The 19,170-nt window shown below is 42.4% G+C and overlaps 1 protein-coding gene across 1 annotated transcript in view; it reads left to right on the top strand.

Annotated features, from left to right (window-relative positions):
* The window catches only part of EFCAB6 (EF-hand calcium binding domain 6), a 239,175-nt gene that overhangs the window by 20,436 nt on the left and 199,569 nt on the right, over positions 1–19,170 (top strand). Inside the window, 2 exon segments of the mRNA XM_028490698.1 lie at positions 6,300–6,445; positions 13,690–13,901. Coding sequence (XP_028346499.1) covers positions 6,427–6,445; positions 13,690–13,901 — 231 coding nt within the window. The 5' untranslated portion in view covers positions 6,300–6,426.

Genomic DNA, 19,170 nt, shown 5'->3' with positions numbered 1-19,170 from the left:
AATCTGAATGAGATCCTTGCCAGGTAGAGTAATCTTGGTTGTAGGTTCTTCCCTTTCATCACTTTAAATATATCATGCCACTCCCTTCTGGCTTGTAGAGTTTCTGCTGAGAAATCAGTTGTTAACCTTATGGGAATTCCCTTGTATGTTATTTGACGTTTTTCCCTTGCTGCTTTCAATAATTTTTCTTTGTCTATAATTTTTGTCAGTTTGATTACTATGTGTCTAGGTGTGTTTCTCCTTGGGTTTTTCCTGCCTGGGACTCTCTGTGCTTCCTGGACTTGGGTGGCTGTTTCCTTTCCCATGTTAGGGAAGTTTTTGACTATAATCTCTTCAAATATTTTCTCATCATTCTGAATTCTTTTTCTGGAAGGTTGCCTATCTCCATTTCATTTAGTTGTTTTTCTGGGGCTTTATCTTGTTCCTTCATCTGGTACATAACCCTCTGCCTTTTCATCTCATCTGTCTTTCTGTGAATGTGGTTTTTGTTCCACAGGCTGCAGGATTGTAGTTCTTCTTGCTTCTGCTGTCTGCCCTCTGGTGGATAAGGCTATCTAAGAAGCTTGTGCAAGCTTCCTGATGGGAGGGACTGGTGCTGGGTAGAGCTGGGTGTTGCTCTGGTGGGCAGAGCTCAGTAAAACTTTAATCTGCTTGTCTGCTGATGGGTGGGGCTGGGTTCCCTCCCTGTTGGTTGTTTGGCCTGAGGCGACCCAACATTGGAACCTACCTGGGCTCTTTGATGGGGCTAATGGTGGACTCTGGGAGGACTCACGCCAAGGAGTACTTCCCGGAGCTTCTGCTGTGGCAGACTCTGGGAGGGCTCACGCCAAAGAGTACTTCTCAGAACTTCTGCTGCCAGTGTCCTTGTCCCCACGGTGAGCCACAGCCACCCCCCGCCTCTGCAGGAGACCCTCCAACACTAGCAGGTTGGTTTGATTCAGTCTCCTATGGGGTCACTGCTCCTTCCCCTGGGTCCCGATGCACACACTACTTTGTGTGTGCCCTCCAAGAGTGGAGTCTCTGTTTCCCCCAGTCCTGTAGAAGTCCTGCAGTCAAATCCCGCTAGCCTTCAAAGTCTGATTCTCTAGGAACTCCTCCTCCCGTTGCCGGACACCCAGATTGGGAACCTGACATGGGGCTCAGAACCTTCACCCCAGTGGGTGGACTTCTGTGGTGTAAGTGTTCTCCAGTCTGTGAGTCACCCACCCAGCAGTTACAGGTTTTGATTTTATTGTGATTGCGCCCCTCCTACCATCTCACTGCAGCTTCTCTTCTGTCTTTGGATGTGGGGTATCTCTTCTGGTGAGTTCCAGTGTCTTCCTGTCGATGATTGTTCAGCAGTTAGTTGTGATTCTGGTGCTCTCGCAAGAGGGAGTGAGAGCACGTCCTTCTACTCCGCCATCTTGAACCAATCTCTCTAGCTTCAGTTCTTAAATTTAGGTCTTTGGTTGATTTTGAGTTAATTTTTTTATATGGTATGAAGTGGGGGGTCCAGTTTCATTCTTTTGCATGTGGATATCCAGTTGTCCCAGCACCATTTGTTGAAAAGACTATTCTTTCTGAATTGAATTATCTTGCAGCCCTTCTCAAAAATCGGTTAAGGCTACATTTAAGGGTTTGTTTCCAGATTCTCCGTTCTATCCCATTGATCTGCATGTCTGTCCTTATGCCAACACCACACTGTCTTGACTACTGTTGCTTTGTAGTAAATTTTGAAATCAGGAAGTGTAAGTCCTGTAACTTTGTTTTTATTTTTTAAAGATTGTTTTGGCTATACTGAATCTCTTAAATTTCTATATGAATTTTAGGCTAAACTTGTCAATTTCAGCAAAAAAGTCAGCTGAGATTTTGATGAGCATTAAATTGAATCTGTCGATGAATTTGAGGAGTATTATAATCTTATCCATAAACATGGGATGTCTTTCCGTTTATTCAGATCTTCTTTAATTTCTTTTCAGTGATACTTTGTAGTTGCAGTGTACGAATTGTGTACTTTTTGTTAAATTTATTCTTAAGTATTTTATTCTTTTTGATACTATTGTATGTGGAATTGTTTTCTTAATTTTATTTTCAGTGTGTTCATTGCAGTTGTGTAGAACTACAATTGATTTTTGTATATATATATATTTTTAATTTTTAAATGATTCTTGTATATTGATCTTGTATCCTGCACCTTACTGAACTTGTTTATTATTTCTAATAGTTGTGTGTGTTTGTGTGTTTTTTTGTGTGTGTGTGTTCCCAAGGATTTTATATGTACAAAGTCATATTATCAGCATATAGAGATAGTTTTACTTATTAGTCTCCAATCTAGATACCTTTTATTTATTTTCTTGCCTAGGTGCCCTGGCTAGAACCTTCAGTACAGTGTTGAGTAGACGTCCTTGTCTTGTTCCTGATCTTAGGGGAAAACTTTTATCCTTTATTCTTTTATCATTACGTATGATGTTAGCTATTGGTTTTCACTGATGCCCTTTGTCAGGTCAAGGAAGTTCCCTTCTATTACTAATTTGTTGAGTGTTTTTATCGTGAAAGGGTGTAGGATTTTGTGAAATGTTTTTTCTGCATCAGTTGAGTTGATCATGTGTTTTTTTTCTTGATTCTATTAATGTGGTGTGTATTACATTCTTTTTTTTTTTTTAGGGGCATATATTTTAATTTAATTTTTTATTTTTTTAAATATCTTTATTGGAGTATAATTGCTTTACAATGTTGTGTTAGTTTCTGCTGTGTAACAAAGTGAATCAGCTATATGTACACATATATCCCCATATCCCCTCCCTCTTGCATCTCCCTTCCACCTTCCCTATCCCACCCCTCTAGGTGGTCACAAAGCACCAATCTGGTTTCCCTGTGCTATGCCTCTGCTTCCCGCTAGCTATCTAATTTACATTTGGTAGACTAGATAACTAGTGGGAAGAAGCTGCATAGCACAGGGAGATCAGCTCAGTGCCTTGTGACCACCTATGTTCATCCATTCTTGCATTTCTGGGATAAATCTCACTTGGTCATCATGACGTCTAATTCTTTTTAATGGTGCTGGATTCAGTATGTTTGTGCTTTGTTGAGGATATTTCCTGTATTCATAAGGAATATTAGCCTTTAGCTTTCTCTTTTGGTGTCTTTGTCTGGTTTTGGTATCGATGTCATACTGGCCTCATAGAATGTGTTGGGAAGTGTTCTCTCCTTTTCTGTTTTTTTGGAAGAGTTTTTGAAGAATTGGTTTTTTGTTTTTTTTTTTTTGCAGTACGCGGGCCTCTCACTGCCGCGGCCCCTCCCTTTGCAGAGCGCAGGCTCCAGACGCGCAGGCCCAGCGGCCATGGCCCACGGGCCCAGCCGCCCCGTGGCACGTGGGATCCTCCCGGACCGGGGCACGAACCCGCGTCCCCTGCATCGGCAGGCGAACTCTCAACCACTGCGCCACCAGGGAAGCCCTGAAGAATTGGTTTTAATTATTCTTCTTTAAATACTCAGTAGAATTCACCAGCGAACCCATCTGGTCCTGGGTGTTTTTGCAAGAAGTTTTTTGACTGCTAATTCAGTCTTTTGTTTTAGGTCTATTCAGATTTTCTGTTTCCTTTTTAGTCAGGTTCAGTAGCTTGCATTTTTAAAGAATTTTCCATTTCATGTAGGTTATCTAATTTGTTGGCATACAATTAATTGTTCATAGTATTCCCTTAGAATCCTTTTTTTGGTGAGGTCAATAGAAATGTCTTCTCTTTCATTCTTGATTTTAGTAATTTGAGTGTTTCTCACTTTTTCCTGGTCAGTCTAGCTAAAAATTTGGCAGGTTGCCGATCTTTTAAAGAGCTAACTTTAATTTTGTTGGCTTTCTCTATTGTTTTTCTAAATTTGATTTTATTTATTTCTGCTCTAATCTTTATTATTGCCTTCATTCTCCTCACTTTGGGGTTAGTTTACTCTTATTTTTCTAGTTTCTTGGGGAAGAAGGTTAAATTTTTAATTTGAAATTTTCCTTTTTAATATAGACATTTACAGCTATAATTTTTGCTCTAAGCACTGCCTTAGCTGCATCCCATAAGTTCTGGTATGTTGTGCCTTCATTTTCATTCATCTAAAAGTATTTGCTAATTTCTCATTGGTTATTTAAGAGTGTGCTGTTTAATTTCCACATATTTGTGAATTACCTCATTTTTTTTGATACTTATTTCTGATTTCATTCCTGTGTGGTTGGAGAACATACCTTGATGTTTTCAATCCTTTTAAATTTATTGAGACTTGTGTTATGGCCTAACGAATGGTCTATCCTGGAGAATGTTCCACGTCTACTTGAGAAGAAGATGTATTCTACTGTTGTTGGGTGGAGTGTTCTATAGATGTCTGTTAGGTCTAATTGATTTAAAGTGTTGTTCAAGTGTTCTGTTTCCTTGTTACTCTTCTGGCTAATTGTTGTGTCTGTACTGAAAGTGAGCACTGAAGTCTCCAGCTATTATTGTTGGAGTGTCTGTTTCTCCTTTCAGTTCACCAGTTTTTACTTCATGTATATTGGGGCTGTGTTATCAGGTGCATATATGTTTATTTTTCCTTCATTTATTCTTTCTCTAATGCTCTTTCTTTACGTAGGTCTGAGTTTCTGACCCATACGATTTTTTCTTCTCTCTGAAGAAGTTATTTTAGTAATTCTTGGTCTGCTTACAAGCAGGTCTGCTGGTGACATTTCCTCAATTTTTGTTTGTATGATCAAGTCTTTATTTGTCTTTAAATCTGAAGGCTATTTTGCTGGATACAGAATTCTAGGTTGGTGGGGTTTTTTTTTTTTTTCCCTTTGGACAGTTTAAATGTTTCATTCCACTCTTTTCTTGCTTGTACGGTTTCTGAAGATAGGTATGTGTGGGCCGTACTTTTTTGTTGTTGCATGTCTCATAAAATTTTTGTTGAAAACAAGACATTTTAAGAATGTGGCAGTTCTCGAAATCATATTCTCCCTCCTTTCCATGTTTTGTTTGTTTAGTGACTTTTCTAAATTAACTTTGTAAGGTCTGTAGTGTTTGTCACGTGTGGCCACTGAAGTCCCTGACTGGTTAGCTTATTGGTCAGTGTGTGATGGGACAGAGCTTTCCTTAAATGCCTGGACACAACAGTCTTCCAGTCTTTGCCGAGGGGCTCTTGGTGTGTGTTGGAGCATTCTGTCAACACTCAGCCAGGCAGTTTACAGCCTCAACCTCCACCTCCTGCTTGTGCAGAGCCTCAAGGTCAGCCGGAGCTGGCAGCTTAGGGCCTTCTCTGGTCTTTCCTAGGCAAGCACATAGCCCTGGACATGCTCACAGCCTTCTAGATTCCCAGGAATATGTGGGAGCTTCTCAAAGCCCCTACGGATGTCTCATTCCCCAGCTTTTCAGTTTAAGCTTTTTGGTTAGGCTATTATTTGCTCTGTCTGTTATCCACCCGCTCAGGCAGCTAAAATTTTAAACAATTGCCCCTGAATTATTTCAACAAATGCCTTTTGACAATAGCTTGTTCTCATTGGGCAAGCTCTGAATCAGTTCAAATAAAGACAGCCTTGTGAGAGGGGTCTTTCAGGGAGCCATCAGGTAAGTCATACAATGAAAATTTTCTGATAATGGGGCTTTGAAGGAGTTTCAACCCTGTTCTTTCCCTTCCGGTGACTGGCAGGCTGCTGGGTTTTCACTGTGATCGTAGGATGTTGGTTTCAAGGCTATTGCAGATTTGGGGGTGAGGGGAGATGGGAATAGGGGAAGTTAAAATGCCATAAAACTTGGTGTTCATTCTGAGATTCTGGCATCTCTCATGAGTAAGCACTCCCCAGATTGCTGCAGACCTTTGGTTAATTTCCAGAGGTCTGAAACAGCTGATTCTGACAGTTTTTGCCAGTGTTCTTACGTTTTTGGAGATGATTTTCAGAGGTCCTTGCTCCACCATTTTTGGTGCTGTTTTCCCCAGCTGTGCCTCTGACTGTGTGTTGGATGTGCAGTGAGGCACTTCAAGAGAGCTCAGAGTACCCAGACTTTCCACCCCTGCTGCCCACCCCCTAAAGAAATGAGTCACTGGTAGTTGAGGTGCAGGCGGGTTTTCCTATCCAAATGCCTCTCTGTTGTCCCATTTTTGAAGATTATTGGATCTGCTATAAAAGTGGGTCTAAAATCACAATTCTGTGTTCCCTTTCAGAATAGTCTTTGAAACGTTGGCCAGAAGGTCATGACGAGCGGCAGTTTTGCAGTCTCCAGCTGCCCTCTCAGAAGGGGAATAGCTAGGAGGTTGGCCACATTTGTAGGATGTGCTTGAAGATAATGTAACCTACTTTTTTTTTTTTATTACAGGGATTTAACGTGCAAACTGGCGGTTGTACCAGATTGGCATACTTTGTATCCTCACCCACAAAAATTCACACATTTAAGACCCCGCTCTTTGCCATGTAGAGTGTCTTCAAGGAATGGTTTCCAAAATATGTTCAGACCTTCTTCATGTGAGTATTCCTGAGCAAATGATACTAACAGTATATATCATTATGTATGTTTAGTATGTACTAGACTCTGTACAGAGGCCTCACATGACATTTAATCCTTACAGTAAAGCTGTGAAATAAATTCTGTAATTGTCCCAGTTTTCTTTATTGGGAATCTGAGATACAGGTTTATCAAGCCACTTGCCCAAAAGTTGCACAGCTTGTAGGTAGCAGGGTTGGGATTTGTACCCAGACAGTGTGATTCCAGGATCCATGGAATTAACTACTATGTTATCTAGTATACTGCCTCACTCCTCGGTTTTTTCTTAATTAATAGACTATATTTTTTGAGTAGGTTTTTTTTTTTTTTTTTTTTTTTTTTTTTGGCCACACTGTGTGGCTTGTGGGATCTTAGTTCCCTGACCAGGGATAGCACCTGGGCCACGGCAGTGAGAGTGCCGAGTTCTAACCACTGGACCGCCAGGGGACTCCCTGAGTAGTTTTAGGTTTACAGGAAAACTGAGCTAAAGTACGGAGAATTCCCATACACCTCTTCACTCCCCATCCCCAGTTTCCCTTATTACCAACATTGACATTAGTGTGGTACATTCGTTAGAATTGATAAGCCATTATTGACACATTATTAAGAGTTCACACTCTTTGTGTTGTACGTTCTTTGGGTTTTGATAAATGTATAATGACATGTGTCTACTGTTAACTGCTTCATACAGAGTAGTTTCACCGCCCTAAGAATCCTCTGTGCTCGGCCTATTCATCCCTCCCCGCCGCAACCTCAGGCAACCGTTGGTCTTCTTACTGTCTCCGTAGTTTTGCCTTTTTCAGAACGTCATTTAGTTGGAATCATACAGTCCATAGCGTTTTCACATTGGCTTCTTTCACTTAGCAATATGCACTTAAGGCTCCTTCATGTCTTTTCATGATGTGATAGGTCATTTCTTTTTTTCTCTGAATAATATTCTCTTGTATGGATGTACAACAGTTTATTCACTACTGAAGGACATCTTGGTGGCTCTCATGCCTTGGAAATTATGAATAAAGCTGCTATAGACATTTGCATGCAGATTTTTGTGTGGACGTAAAATTTTAACTTATTTGGATCACTCAGTTTTAAAGCAATAAAATTTGACATAATTTCCCAAAAATGTGTCCTTTCATTTGTTCATTCCTCCCTCCCTCCCTTCCTTCACAAACATTTTCTGAGCCCTAACATGTGACAAGAACTGTCACAGGGATGGAGGATGAAGAGACGGGTCCGGTAGAGGGTCTGCCCTGGAGGATGTCACAGTCTTGAGAGGGAGAGGAGGAATTCCAGCAGAACGATACCAGTGCCGGTCCAGAAGCACGTACAAAGCGCTGTGAGTGCACAGCCTGGGAACCGGAAGGGCTCAGAGGGGCGTAGTGAAAGGATGGACCGGAAGAAGGACGTTCTAGTCAGAAGTCACGCTCGCCACCTGTGCTCGCCTGCATCGGTGAGAGGCCACAGGCATCTACCGCAGAGGCTATTTCAGATGGGCCATGTGTCCAAATCTCAGGAAAGAGGAGAGAATGGGTGTTGAGGGATAACTGGCAAATTTCCAACACAAACATTTATCATCCGTAATAAATCTCCTCCAGCCCAATAGCTCCACGCCTAGAGTATACTTCGGATGTATCTTAGGTTAACTAGCTTTCTGACAGTCCAGAGAAGAATGGAGTGAAGCGGGATTGCTGCATTGCAGGGCTTCCGCTCCCTTCAGGCTCGTGAACACCACCAGACGGCCTCCTGGAAGCTTGCGCTGCACGTCCCCACACGTAGCACTTAAAAGTGCTTGTTTCTGAATATCCTAACACCGAATATTCTCTCTTACATTTTGTCCATTTGATATGCATAAACAATATTCCGTTGTGATTTGAATCTGCATTTCTCTAATGGTGAGGTTAACTTTGATTGTCAAGTTCATCAGGTTTATGTCTTTCCTTTGTCAGCTGCCTGTTCATGTCCTTTGCCCATTTACCCACTGCGGGTTGGTCTTTTTCGTTATTTGTATGAGCTCTCTGTATTAAAAATATTAATCCTTTATCTGCCTTATGTGCCATCAGTATCTTTTTTCATTTGTCACTTGCCTTGTATTTATGTTCTTTTAAAGTACTGAATGAATTTTTTCTTTTCTAAATAAAAATTATATATATAGAGAGAAAACAAATATATTTCAATAAAGATTATATGCATACGTATATAATATCTCCTAGCACCCCTCTTCTCTCCAGAGTTGGTCGCCATTAAGTGTTTGGCTGGCCTGTCTCTCACGCACGTCATGCACGCACACACACGTGTAGATACGTACTTATGTAACTCCTATGCGAGAGAGCACAATTCATGGGTGAATCTGTGAGCCACAGATATTAGACACCCTGTTTCCTTTTCAGATGTTTTTTGCTTGATGTTTTTGTTTCAATTTGAATAATTTCTGTTGACCTGACTTTCTATTCACTAGTCCTTTCTTCTACTGTGTACAGTTTTGCTGTTAAACAAATTTAAATGAGCTCTTCGCTTTGATATTGTATTTTTAATTTCTAGCTTTTTCATGTGCTTTAAAAAAATAGTTTCCACTTCTCCGCTGAAATTCCCTACGTGTTCAGCATTTTGTCAGTTTTCGCTTAATCTCTTTAACATACTTGTCATTCTTGGTTTAAATACCTGATCGTTTCTACATCTGTTCTCTCTGTGGGTCTTCGGATGATTCTTTTCTGCTCTTGATCAGGTCACCTTTTCTTTGTTTACTTGTCTTGCGATTTTAAAAGGATTTAACACCAGACATCTGTGTAAAAAAGAGTAGAGACAGAAGTAAATCTTATCTACCACCAGAAAAAGGAGTGGCCCTGCTGCTCAGGCTTCTGGTGAGGTGGGCTGGCCCCGTTTAATTTCTCAGTCGAGCTGTGTCTGGATTTGGTTGCAGTTTTGGTTAGATTCACGTGACCCCTCGTTGCAAATGCTTCCCTTCAACAGGCCTTGCGATCTGAGCGCTGCTGAGACTCCAGCCATCTCTGCTTCACAGTCCAGCCGCCAGCCTGGCATCCTGTGGCGGGCTCTCTGCTTTCCAGCCCTCCTGCCGCTTTTGGAGGGTTTCTGGGGAGCTCTGTTTGTCCTCCAGCCCAGCTGCTAGCTTCGCGCCCCTGAGGAGGTCGCCCTCCGCCCTGCCGCCCTGCCTGCAATTGCAGTGGGCTGCCAAGGTGCACTCGGTGAGGGCCCCGTATGCCCCAGAGGGGTTTGCCGCTGCTCTGTGCTCGGGCACGGTGAGCAGAGCTGCCTGACACGGAGGGAAGACCCTGCACCCCTCGGGGCATATCACACGGCTCTCCTGCCTCGCTCCCAGCTTTGGGGTGCTTCCTGTGCCACGTGTGAAGGCCCGCGAGGACGGGTGCAGACTCGCTCTGTGACTGAGGCTCTCGGGGTGCAAATCCACGGGATCGGTCCACGTGACTCGTAAGCAATCGCTTGTGTTCTCCATACCCCTGTGTAGGATGCATCTGCTTCTCTTCCCAAGACTCTGCAAGGGTGAAAGAAGGAGTCATGGGTGTTTGCTCTCTGAGGAGTGGCTGGTCCTTTCTGGAGTTTCGTTTATTTGTACCCCCAGTTCTTTGGTGGGTTTCAAACCCCTCCCTTTTTTTTTTTTTTTAGCTTATCCTACTTGTTCTCATTGCCAGGGTCAGAATGACAATCTGCTGTGACTTTCTGTATCCTAAACGGATGTAGAAAATTTTGTCCAGTTCCCCGCCGGAAAGATCATATCAATTAGTACTCTCCCACCAGCAGGTTGTGCAAGTTTGGCTACCGCTTTCATTTTAAATTCCAGAAGTTGCATGAGGCTTGTGAAATAAAAAGTCTGCCCTCAAGTAAACTCAAATAGGTTCAAAGCACTATTTCTGATACTTCAAAATTAGAATTATTGATCGCCGAGATGGGGCTGCTTGGAAAGCAAGTGAAAATGCGCGTGAAACGTCTGAAAAAAGATTTCAGGATGGAGACATAAAGACATAAAGGGGTCCCTCTGTGACACTGGGTTCAGGAGGAGGAATTCCAGGCTGGCTGAGCAGAGGGAGAAATACTCTTCACCAGCTGACGCGGAGCCCTGCAGCCCCGCCGTGTCAATCAGCTGCTTCTGAGGTTCGAAGCGACAGAAACTCAGAGGGATGCAGGCAGCCGCTCCTGCACATGGAGCATCCTTGGAGTTCTTGTGGGAGATTTAAGTCCCTTCTTCCCCAGGCTCTGTGCCCAGCCCTCTCCTGCCTGTCTGTCTTCTCCTAGGTGGACATCTGGTTCCACATCCCGAAACACCCCCCCGTAACAAAGGGCAGCTCCGTTGTGACCACCGTCCTAAGCTCCCCGGCTGCCCCCCACCTCGTTGGTTTGTCCTGCTGCCTTTGCGGCACTTGGCACTATCTACTGTTACCTCATCATTCATTTGTCTGTTTCTTGTTTTGCTTCCCCCTCCAGAGTCTAAGCTTTCCAAGAGCAGAGCTTCCTGTCTTATTCACGGCAGTACCTTCAGTGCCTAGAGCAGTGGCTGACGTGTGACAGATGCTCAGAAATATTTTTTGAATAAATGAAATTCCACACCTTAAAAGTCAGTGTTTGGAAAAGCTCTCTTCTCTCCCCGCCTGCTTCCCTAAGGCTCCCACACAGCCAGTTCTCACGCCCCCATCCCAGCCCCACCCTCTCTGACCTCTAGATTGATGTGTTCAGTTTTCAACTGGACATCCCCACTTAGATACCCCAAACTGAGCTCATTAGCTTTCCCGCAAACTTTTCTCTTCCGTTCCAGGTGTCCATTGCTATGAACAAACTCCACCAAACATAGAGGCTTGAAATCGCAACAGTCGTGTATTTTGTTCACAGATCTGCAATATAAGCGGGTCCCAGGGATGGCTTGTCTCTGCTCTGTGCATGTCAGAGGGAGAGGTGCCAAGGCTGGGGGCGACTTGACATCTGGGGCTGGAATCACTTGGAGGCTGGCTCCCTCGAATGGCCAGCAGTTGGTGCTGGCTCTTGGCCGGAAGCTCCCTTGGGACCGTCGGCCAGACACCTACACGTGGCTTCTCTGTGTGACTCCTTGACTTCCTCGCAGCATGGGGACTGGTGTGTGAGCGTCGTAAGAGGACCAGACAGAAGCTGTAGTACTTTTTTGTGACTGTGTCTTAGAAATCACGTAGTGTCAATTCTGCTCTAGTCACAGACTCATCCAGGTTTAAGGGGAAGGAACACACGCCCCACGTTTTGATGGGCAGAGAGTTAACACGATATCGTAAGAGAAGCATGTGTGGTGGGGACCTTGTTGTGGCCATCTTGGCATAGTCCATCGGCCACATCGTCCGTGTTTGCTTTCTCACCGCTCACCCAGCCACCCACGCCAGGTGCCTGAACGTCATCCTCTTCTCCTGCCTTACCCGACACGTCAAACCAGAAGGTTCTGTAGACTCTACCGCCTCTATTTTCACATCTCTTTTATTCATTCCGGCTTTTCACTCGCTGACCATCACATTAGTGTAGAGCTCACTTAAGACCTGTCTAAGCTGGCTCTAATTACCCAGCTTCTCTTATACCATCACTCTCCCCTTTCTGTTTCTCGCCCATGTGATGCCAGAGTGGAGTTTAAGAATGAAAATTGGGTTGTGTTATCCTCTCGATGACAGTCCTGCTGTGGCATCCCATAACCAGAGCCCAAAGCCAGAGGACAGGACCGCCGTGCCCTGGCCCCCGCTGACTTTCCCAGTCTCCTCTCCTGGCTGGTGCCCGCTCTGCATGCCCCCTCCTGGCTGTCCTCCACAGCAGCCCCACTTCCAGCCCCTCTCGCTCTCAGGGAACACAGCATTGCAGTGGAAGTGTCACTCTGTCCTCCGAGAAGATTTTCCTGAGACCCTCATCCTGTCACCCCAAACCAACCACTCTGTGTTCTGGATCTCCGGTGTATCCCAGTTAAGTAACCCCCTCCCTGGAGGGGGCCGTGGGCATTGTGAGCCGAGCCATCCCCAGCGCCGGGCCCAGGCCTCGCGTGTGCACGGTGAGCGAGCATCCGGGAAGGTGGGTGTCAGTGACGGCCAGCACAGCCCCCGGAAGGATGGAAGTGGTCCCAGGACCCGCCATGCTGCTTCTCCTGAGGTTGGGACCCATAAGGTCTTCACGGCACGTGTATGTTCTCGGTTACCGCCTCACATGGAAGACCGCTCAGCCATCCTACAGCTGTGAGCAGATCCCTCACTGCCTCTGGGGAGGCCCACGTTGGCACTTTGAATGCATCGTCTGGCCCGGGTCACCCCAAGACCAAAGCCGTCACTGTCCTCATGCCGGGAAGCTTCCACAGCTTGACAAGAAATTCTCATTTAAAGGGAAATAACTAGAGTCATCCTCCCCTAGCTTCTGCTGTGAAAAGTTTGACAAAAAATGAGGCAATGTTCAAGGCATTTTAACGTGTCCAGAATTTACTGTGTAAGACAGAGGTACTAAAAGAACTATGGTCACCAAGCCTTTGCAATCTCATTAATAGATATCAGAGATTCGCCAAGCGCCCATGGTTCTTAGCCTCCTCTTGACCTGGTAGGTTGTAAGCTATCCAAAGGGGCCCATCACACCTTCACGTTCATGGCACTGGTTGGCACCGTGAGTTAATTTGTAGTTACTGTGTCTGTAGGGCGTCAGCTGCCCTTTGGTGACACAGGGACTCTGGGACCTAAGCCATTCATTACAGCTGGGACCCCTACCCCACCAGGACGTGCAGGGGCGCTGCAAGCTCATTAGAGAACTAAACATTCTTCATTATCCTTTAGTATCCAGTGATTCTCACGTCTCCCTTGTCTTTAAAGGAAAAGGTTGTAGATTTAAGAATTACATGTTTTTCCCTCAAAAGTTGGCAAGGGGATGAAAAGTGAATATAATATTTTGAAGATTTATTTGAGATAAAATTGATTCTTAACTAAGTTTTATTTCAATATCCATGTTTTTCACTTGTAGTGACATACGTCCTGTATAGGGAAGATTATCCTCGCTTTTTTTTCTAATGTTATTACTGTTATTTTGTATTGATTGAAATGTAAATTTCAGAGGTGCAACAAATGACTGCGGATTTGCAGCTGCCGGTCATCTACTTGTAAACCTAGATATAGTAGAAGAAATACTGTTTAGAAGTTTGTTGGATTCTAGTACGCAGTGAAATGCTTTTTATTGTCTTAGCTTTAAGAGCATTTAATAAATAGCTGTCTCTCCTTTATAGCCACAGCTGTTGCAAATCCAATACTGTCGTCCTTGGATGTTAAACGGATTTTATTTCAAAAAATCACTGATAAGGGAGATGAGTTGAAGAAAGCCTTTCACCTGCTCGACATCAGTAACGACATGACGGTGACAGAGAATGAACTGCGAAGAGTCATCACAACCTTCCTGCTGCCTCTCACGAGAGAACAGTTTCAGGATGTGCTGGCTCAGGTACGGGGCGGAAGAGACTCAGAATCACCCAGTAAGGAGGAGGGGATGCAGTATATTACAGGAGCATGTAACCTCGTCTGGCGTTCCCCCACTGTCCCAAATAGAGTTTTGTTTGTCACAATTCAATTAAATTCTGGCAGGTTTGGGACAATTATCATGAGCTTCTGTCATATTTTGTGTGTAGCACTATTATAGTCGTATTAGTTTATTTTTTAAGGCTTCCATATAAAGAGTATTTGGTCAACATGTACTTTGAAACTTAGTATTTGCGTTTGTTCTTACCTGAAGTGGTTACTGAGCATCTACTGTATGCTCAAGCCAATGCAGAGCAATCAGACAGTTTTCAGCTCTTATTTCTTCAAATATTTTTTTCTACCTCTTCCTCTGCTCTCTCAGACATTTTAGTATTGTCCTCCAGACCCCTGAGGCTCTGTTCATTTTATAAAATATTTTTCCTGTCTGTCTTTCAGATTGCATAATTTCCATTGATGTGTCTTCAAATTCACTGACTCTTTCTTAGCATCTCCATTCTGCTATGAAGCCCATTCTGTGAATTTTTAATTTTAGACATTGTATTTTTCAGTTCTAGAATTTTCATTTGGTTCTTTTTTATAATTTTTATTTATCTGCTTAGATTTCTTGGTTTTTCTTTCAATCATGAGCATATTTCTTTGACTACATTGAGCGTAGTTAAAATAGCTGCTTAAAAGTCCTTATCTGGTAATTCTAACATCTGGATCATCTCAGGGTTGGCCTGCTTTGATGTTTTTTTCCTTTGAGAAGGGTCACATTTCTCTGGTTCTTCATTTTTGAGCATATTTGGATAATATCCCAGACTGGTTCTATTCAATAGAAATATAATGTGAGTCACATAAGTAATTTTAAATTTTCTAGTAGCTATATTACAAAAATAAAAAGAAATAGGTGAAATTAATTTTAATAATATTTTTATTTGACCAAATAAATATATCTAAAATATTATCTCATTTCAACATGTAGTCACTATTTAAAATTGGTAATAAGATATTTTACATTCTTTTCTGTGTACTAAGTCTGCAGAGCCTGGTATGTACTTTACACTTACAGAAGACCTCAATGCTGACACTAAATTTCCATTGGAAATACTTTATCTGTATTTAGAGTTCATAAAATTTGCTGTTGAAATATTAGATTCATATACCCAGTCATTCCAAACTTAAAAGTTTTCCCAAAGCGAAGTTAAGTTTAGAATTTAAATTAATTAACATTAAATTTAACAAACAGTTCAGTTCATCAGTTACCCTAGCCGCGTTTACAGCGCTCAGGATTCACACATGGCTCTGGCTGTTCACTAAACAGTGCAGTGCTAAACGTCACGAATGCTGTGCTGTGGAGACTCTGGATTCTGTTATATTCCTCTGAGACTTTTGATACTTTTGCTTTGACAGGCAGTTAACTTGCAAATTCTCCCTGACCTGCAGTGAGTGGGCAGTCGTTCATATCTTGATTCATCTTTTTGGTCTTTTGCTGGGACTCTTGAGTCTGATCTACACACACACGGTTCAAGCACCAGCTGGAAACGTGGACGGAGTGCGTACACAGAAAGTGGCGCTCCTCCTCTTTCAGGTTCCTCTCACGTTCTTAATGGTTGTGGTTGCTTTGGGTTCAGTGTGCTGGCTCTTCGGGCCAGAAAGAGAGTGGGTTTTTTTAGGGGGCAGCGTTTACCTGCTTTGTGCTGGACACTGACTGTGGCCTGCTCTTAGGTTCAAAGCCACTGAGAACAGGAAACTCCCTCCATACTTGTCCCTTCTTCTAGAGTCTTAAGTTCCTCCAAAATCTGCCTGCTTTCTCTCACTCTTCAGAACCTTTAGATAGTTATTTTTTGTATTTCGACAGAGTTTATGGATGTTGTCTGTGGGAGGTTAGTCTTTTGAGAGCTTTCTCTGCCAGAACTTCTTCTGCTTTATTGTTTTTAACAAAGCAATCACAAAGTCACAGACAAGTTGGAAGTATAGTGCAAAGAACAATTTTCTCTTTCGTAAGCCATTTGGGGGTAAGCTGCTTCATTACCTCAAATATTTCAGTGTACGTTTCCTTAAAACCAGAGCCCTGTTCTATACGCCCACAATCCAGCCGTCACGGTAAGGATAGTAATGTCAACTCATGTCAGCCGTCTCAGCCCCCGGCCCCAGGTCACAATCATGCAGTGCATTTGGCAAGTCTCCTGTAGTCTAGAACCCTTCTTCAGTCTTTCCTTAGTCTTGAGGACCATAACACTTTGAAGATTGCAGACCTGTTATTTTGTAGAGTGTCCCTGACTTGAGTTATCGGATGTTGCCTGATGACTAGATTCAGGCTTGCATCTTTGGCAGGAGTGTCACAGAAATGATGCTGTGCTCTTCTCAACGCTTTTATTAGCTTACCGGTGATTTCAGTCTGTCCCATTACTGCTGATGTTCACTGCAGTCACTTGATTAAGGTGGAATCTATCAGACCCATCTGTCTTCTTCATGGTGGAGTGCTCTTTATCTACTTTGTAATTAATAAGCATTTTGTGGGAGAAGCTTTGAAACTATGTAGATATGCCATTCCTCACCAGACTTTCATGTATTCATTTATTGTTTATATGTTTGCAGGGACTCAAGATTTCCTGTTTTATGAAGTGGGTTATGATCCATTACTTTCATTATTTATTTTGATGTTTCAGTTGTCCCTAATATAGCCAGTAGGAGCCCCTTCATGCTGGTTTCTGTGTCCTTTTGACATGTCCCCATCATTCTTTGAGCACTTCCGTACTTTCTGATACAAGATATTGTAAACTCATCTGTACTTTCCTTGCCTCGGTGCCAGAATCATCCATTTCTCCAGAGAGCTCTGGTTCCTTTTAATGGAACAAAGTATCCAGAATCTGGGATCTGAGTATACCAGAGCTGCTCATTGCTCCAGGCCCTCTAAGTGGGCAGAGCCCTAGGGGATATATTCCACATATAAACATATATACGCATTTACATACATTTACATCTACATGTATTTCTATATCAATCTATATATTGAAAACCGTGAGTTCACACCAATACCGCCAATTCTAACCCAGTACCTCAGGGTTCATTGTAATTTTCTCACTTTCTATGTTTGTAACTACCGTTTCAGACAATGAGCCACTTGGCTTCTGTGTTCTGAATATATTCACTTATTTGATCAGCCTCCCTGGCATGTGACTCATCTCCCATGTCCAGCACCTCCACCCCCAGGTGGATGCCCTCTTCCTCCGACCCTGCTCTGGAGCACGGCTCCCCCATGTTGCAGACGCCACTTTTGTCTGCCCCATCTAATGACTGTAGGACTGAATTGTGAGGGAACAGACAGGGAAGGAGGGAAGGGGAGGAAAGGTGAAGAGCTTTTCTCTTCTTCTTTTAAAAAATTGTATCCCCTTTATTCACTTCCAGAATTTCACAAAGAGTATATATTGATTCTTTTACATATCACCTTTTATTGTATCTGCATTTTAAATAAAAGCTTTATAAAGATACAATTTACATATCATAAAATTCACCATTTAAAAATGGACAAATTCCTGGTTTTTCATATATTCACAGAGTTGTGCAACCATCACCACTGTCTAATTCCAGAACATTTTATCACCCCCAAAAGAACCTTTGTATTCATTAGCAGTCACTCCCCACTCCCCTTCCCCTAATCCCTGACATCCATTAATCTAGTGATACCTTAAGTCACAATAGATTGCCTATTCTGGAGAGTTCATAAAATGGAATAATACAATATATGATCTTCTGTAACTGGATTCTTTCACTAAGCATAATGTTTAGTTATGCTAAACATCCATGTTATAGCATGAATCAGTATTTCATTCCTCATTATGGCTGAATAATATTCCACTGCATGGATATACCGCACTTTATCATCAGTTGATGGATCTTTGGGTTATTTCCACTTTTTGGCTTTTGTGAACAATGCTGCTGTGAAATTTCATGTACCAATTTTTATGTGGACATATGTTTTCACTTCTCTCGGGTACATACCTAGGAGTGGAATTGCTGTGTCATATGGTAATGTTCTCTTGCTTTTAAAGAACCTTTGTCCTCACAAATATCACGTTTCCTCATAACCTTGATTTAACTGTTTCTTTCTTTATACCAAATGGAAAGTTAAAATATTATTTCCTGCTGATGTCTCCCTATATTCATGATCTAATCTTAGTTTAAAATTTTGACAGCCTTCCCAAGTTAATCAGCTATGCAGGAAGAGGAAAAGTACAGAAAATGTGAAATGTGTGTCCTTTTTTAAAAAGCTACATCTGTTTTTAAAAGAAGTCACTGAGAACTGTAGAACTTCAGAGACTTTAAAAAACAGGTTCTGATAGTCTATCTTATAATCAGGATGTTTTTCTAGAACCTTGAGCTCCTGTGACCCCCTCCTGTATAAACCAAGGAGACTGGAGTGTGGTGCCTCTTCAGGAGGCCAAGTTCGTTGGGAATGAAGGGCAGGGCTTCTCTTCCTAATCCCTGGAGTTCACAGTGTGTTTCCCTTTTCTGGATCTTTTCATGACTAATCCAAGTGGTGATACAAACTCTTTTTCAATAGTTAATATAAGCCTAACTGGAAATATATAAAACAGGTAAAATATTTCATGGGAACCTCACCCTTAAAATTAGAAAAGAATTTTCCAGTTATAGTGAATTTACTTTAGCTTTAATATTATTTCAAGAACCATGTCAAGAATCTTTGAATGTCAGAGTGTTTTGATGATTGATCAGGGCAAGAGTGATGAGGAGGCATTGCTTGTAACCTACCCTATACCTTAGCTTCATTAATAGTAATACGAATTTTTAAAAAATGTGGCTTCAGTCTCTGAATATTAATATAAACATTTTAAAAGAAGTTGAATTGGTAAATAGACTCCAGAGAAACTGAAAGCATTTCCACTAAGATCAGGAACAAGACAAGGTTGCCCACTCTCACCACTCTTATTCAACATAGTTTTGGAAGTTTTAGCCACAGCAATCAGAGAAGAAAAAGAAATAAAAGGAATCCAAATCGGAAAAGAAGAAGTAAAGCTGTCACTGTTTGCAGATGACATGATACTATACATAGAGAATCCTAAAGATGCTACCAGAAAACTACTAGAGCTAATCAATGAATGTGGTAAAGTAGCAGGATACAAAACTAATGCACAGAAATCTCTGGCATTCTTATACACTAATGATGAAAAATCTGAGAGTGAAATTAAGAAAACACTCCCATTTACCATTGCAACAAAAAAAATAAAATA

The sequence above is a fragment of the Physeter macrocephalus genome, chromosome 6 (assembly GCF_002837175.3).
Source record: "Physeter macrocephalus isolate SW-GA chromosome 6, ASM283717v5, whole genome shotgun sequence".
Taxonomy (NCBI): domain Eukaryota; kingdom Metazoa; phylum Chordata; class Mammalia; order Artiodactyla; family Physeteridae; genus Physeter; species Physeter macrocephalus.
Note: the sequence above shows the minus strand (reverse complement) of the source record. Positions and strands in the feature narration are given on the sequence as shown.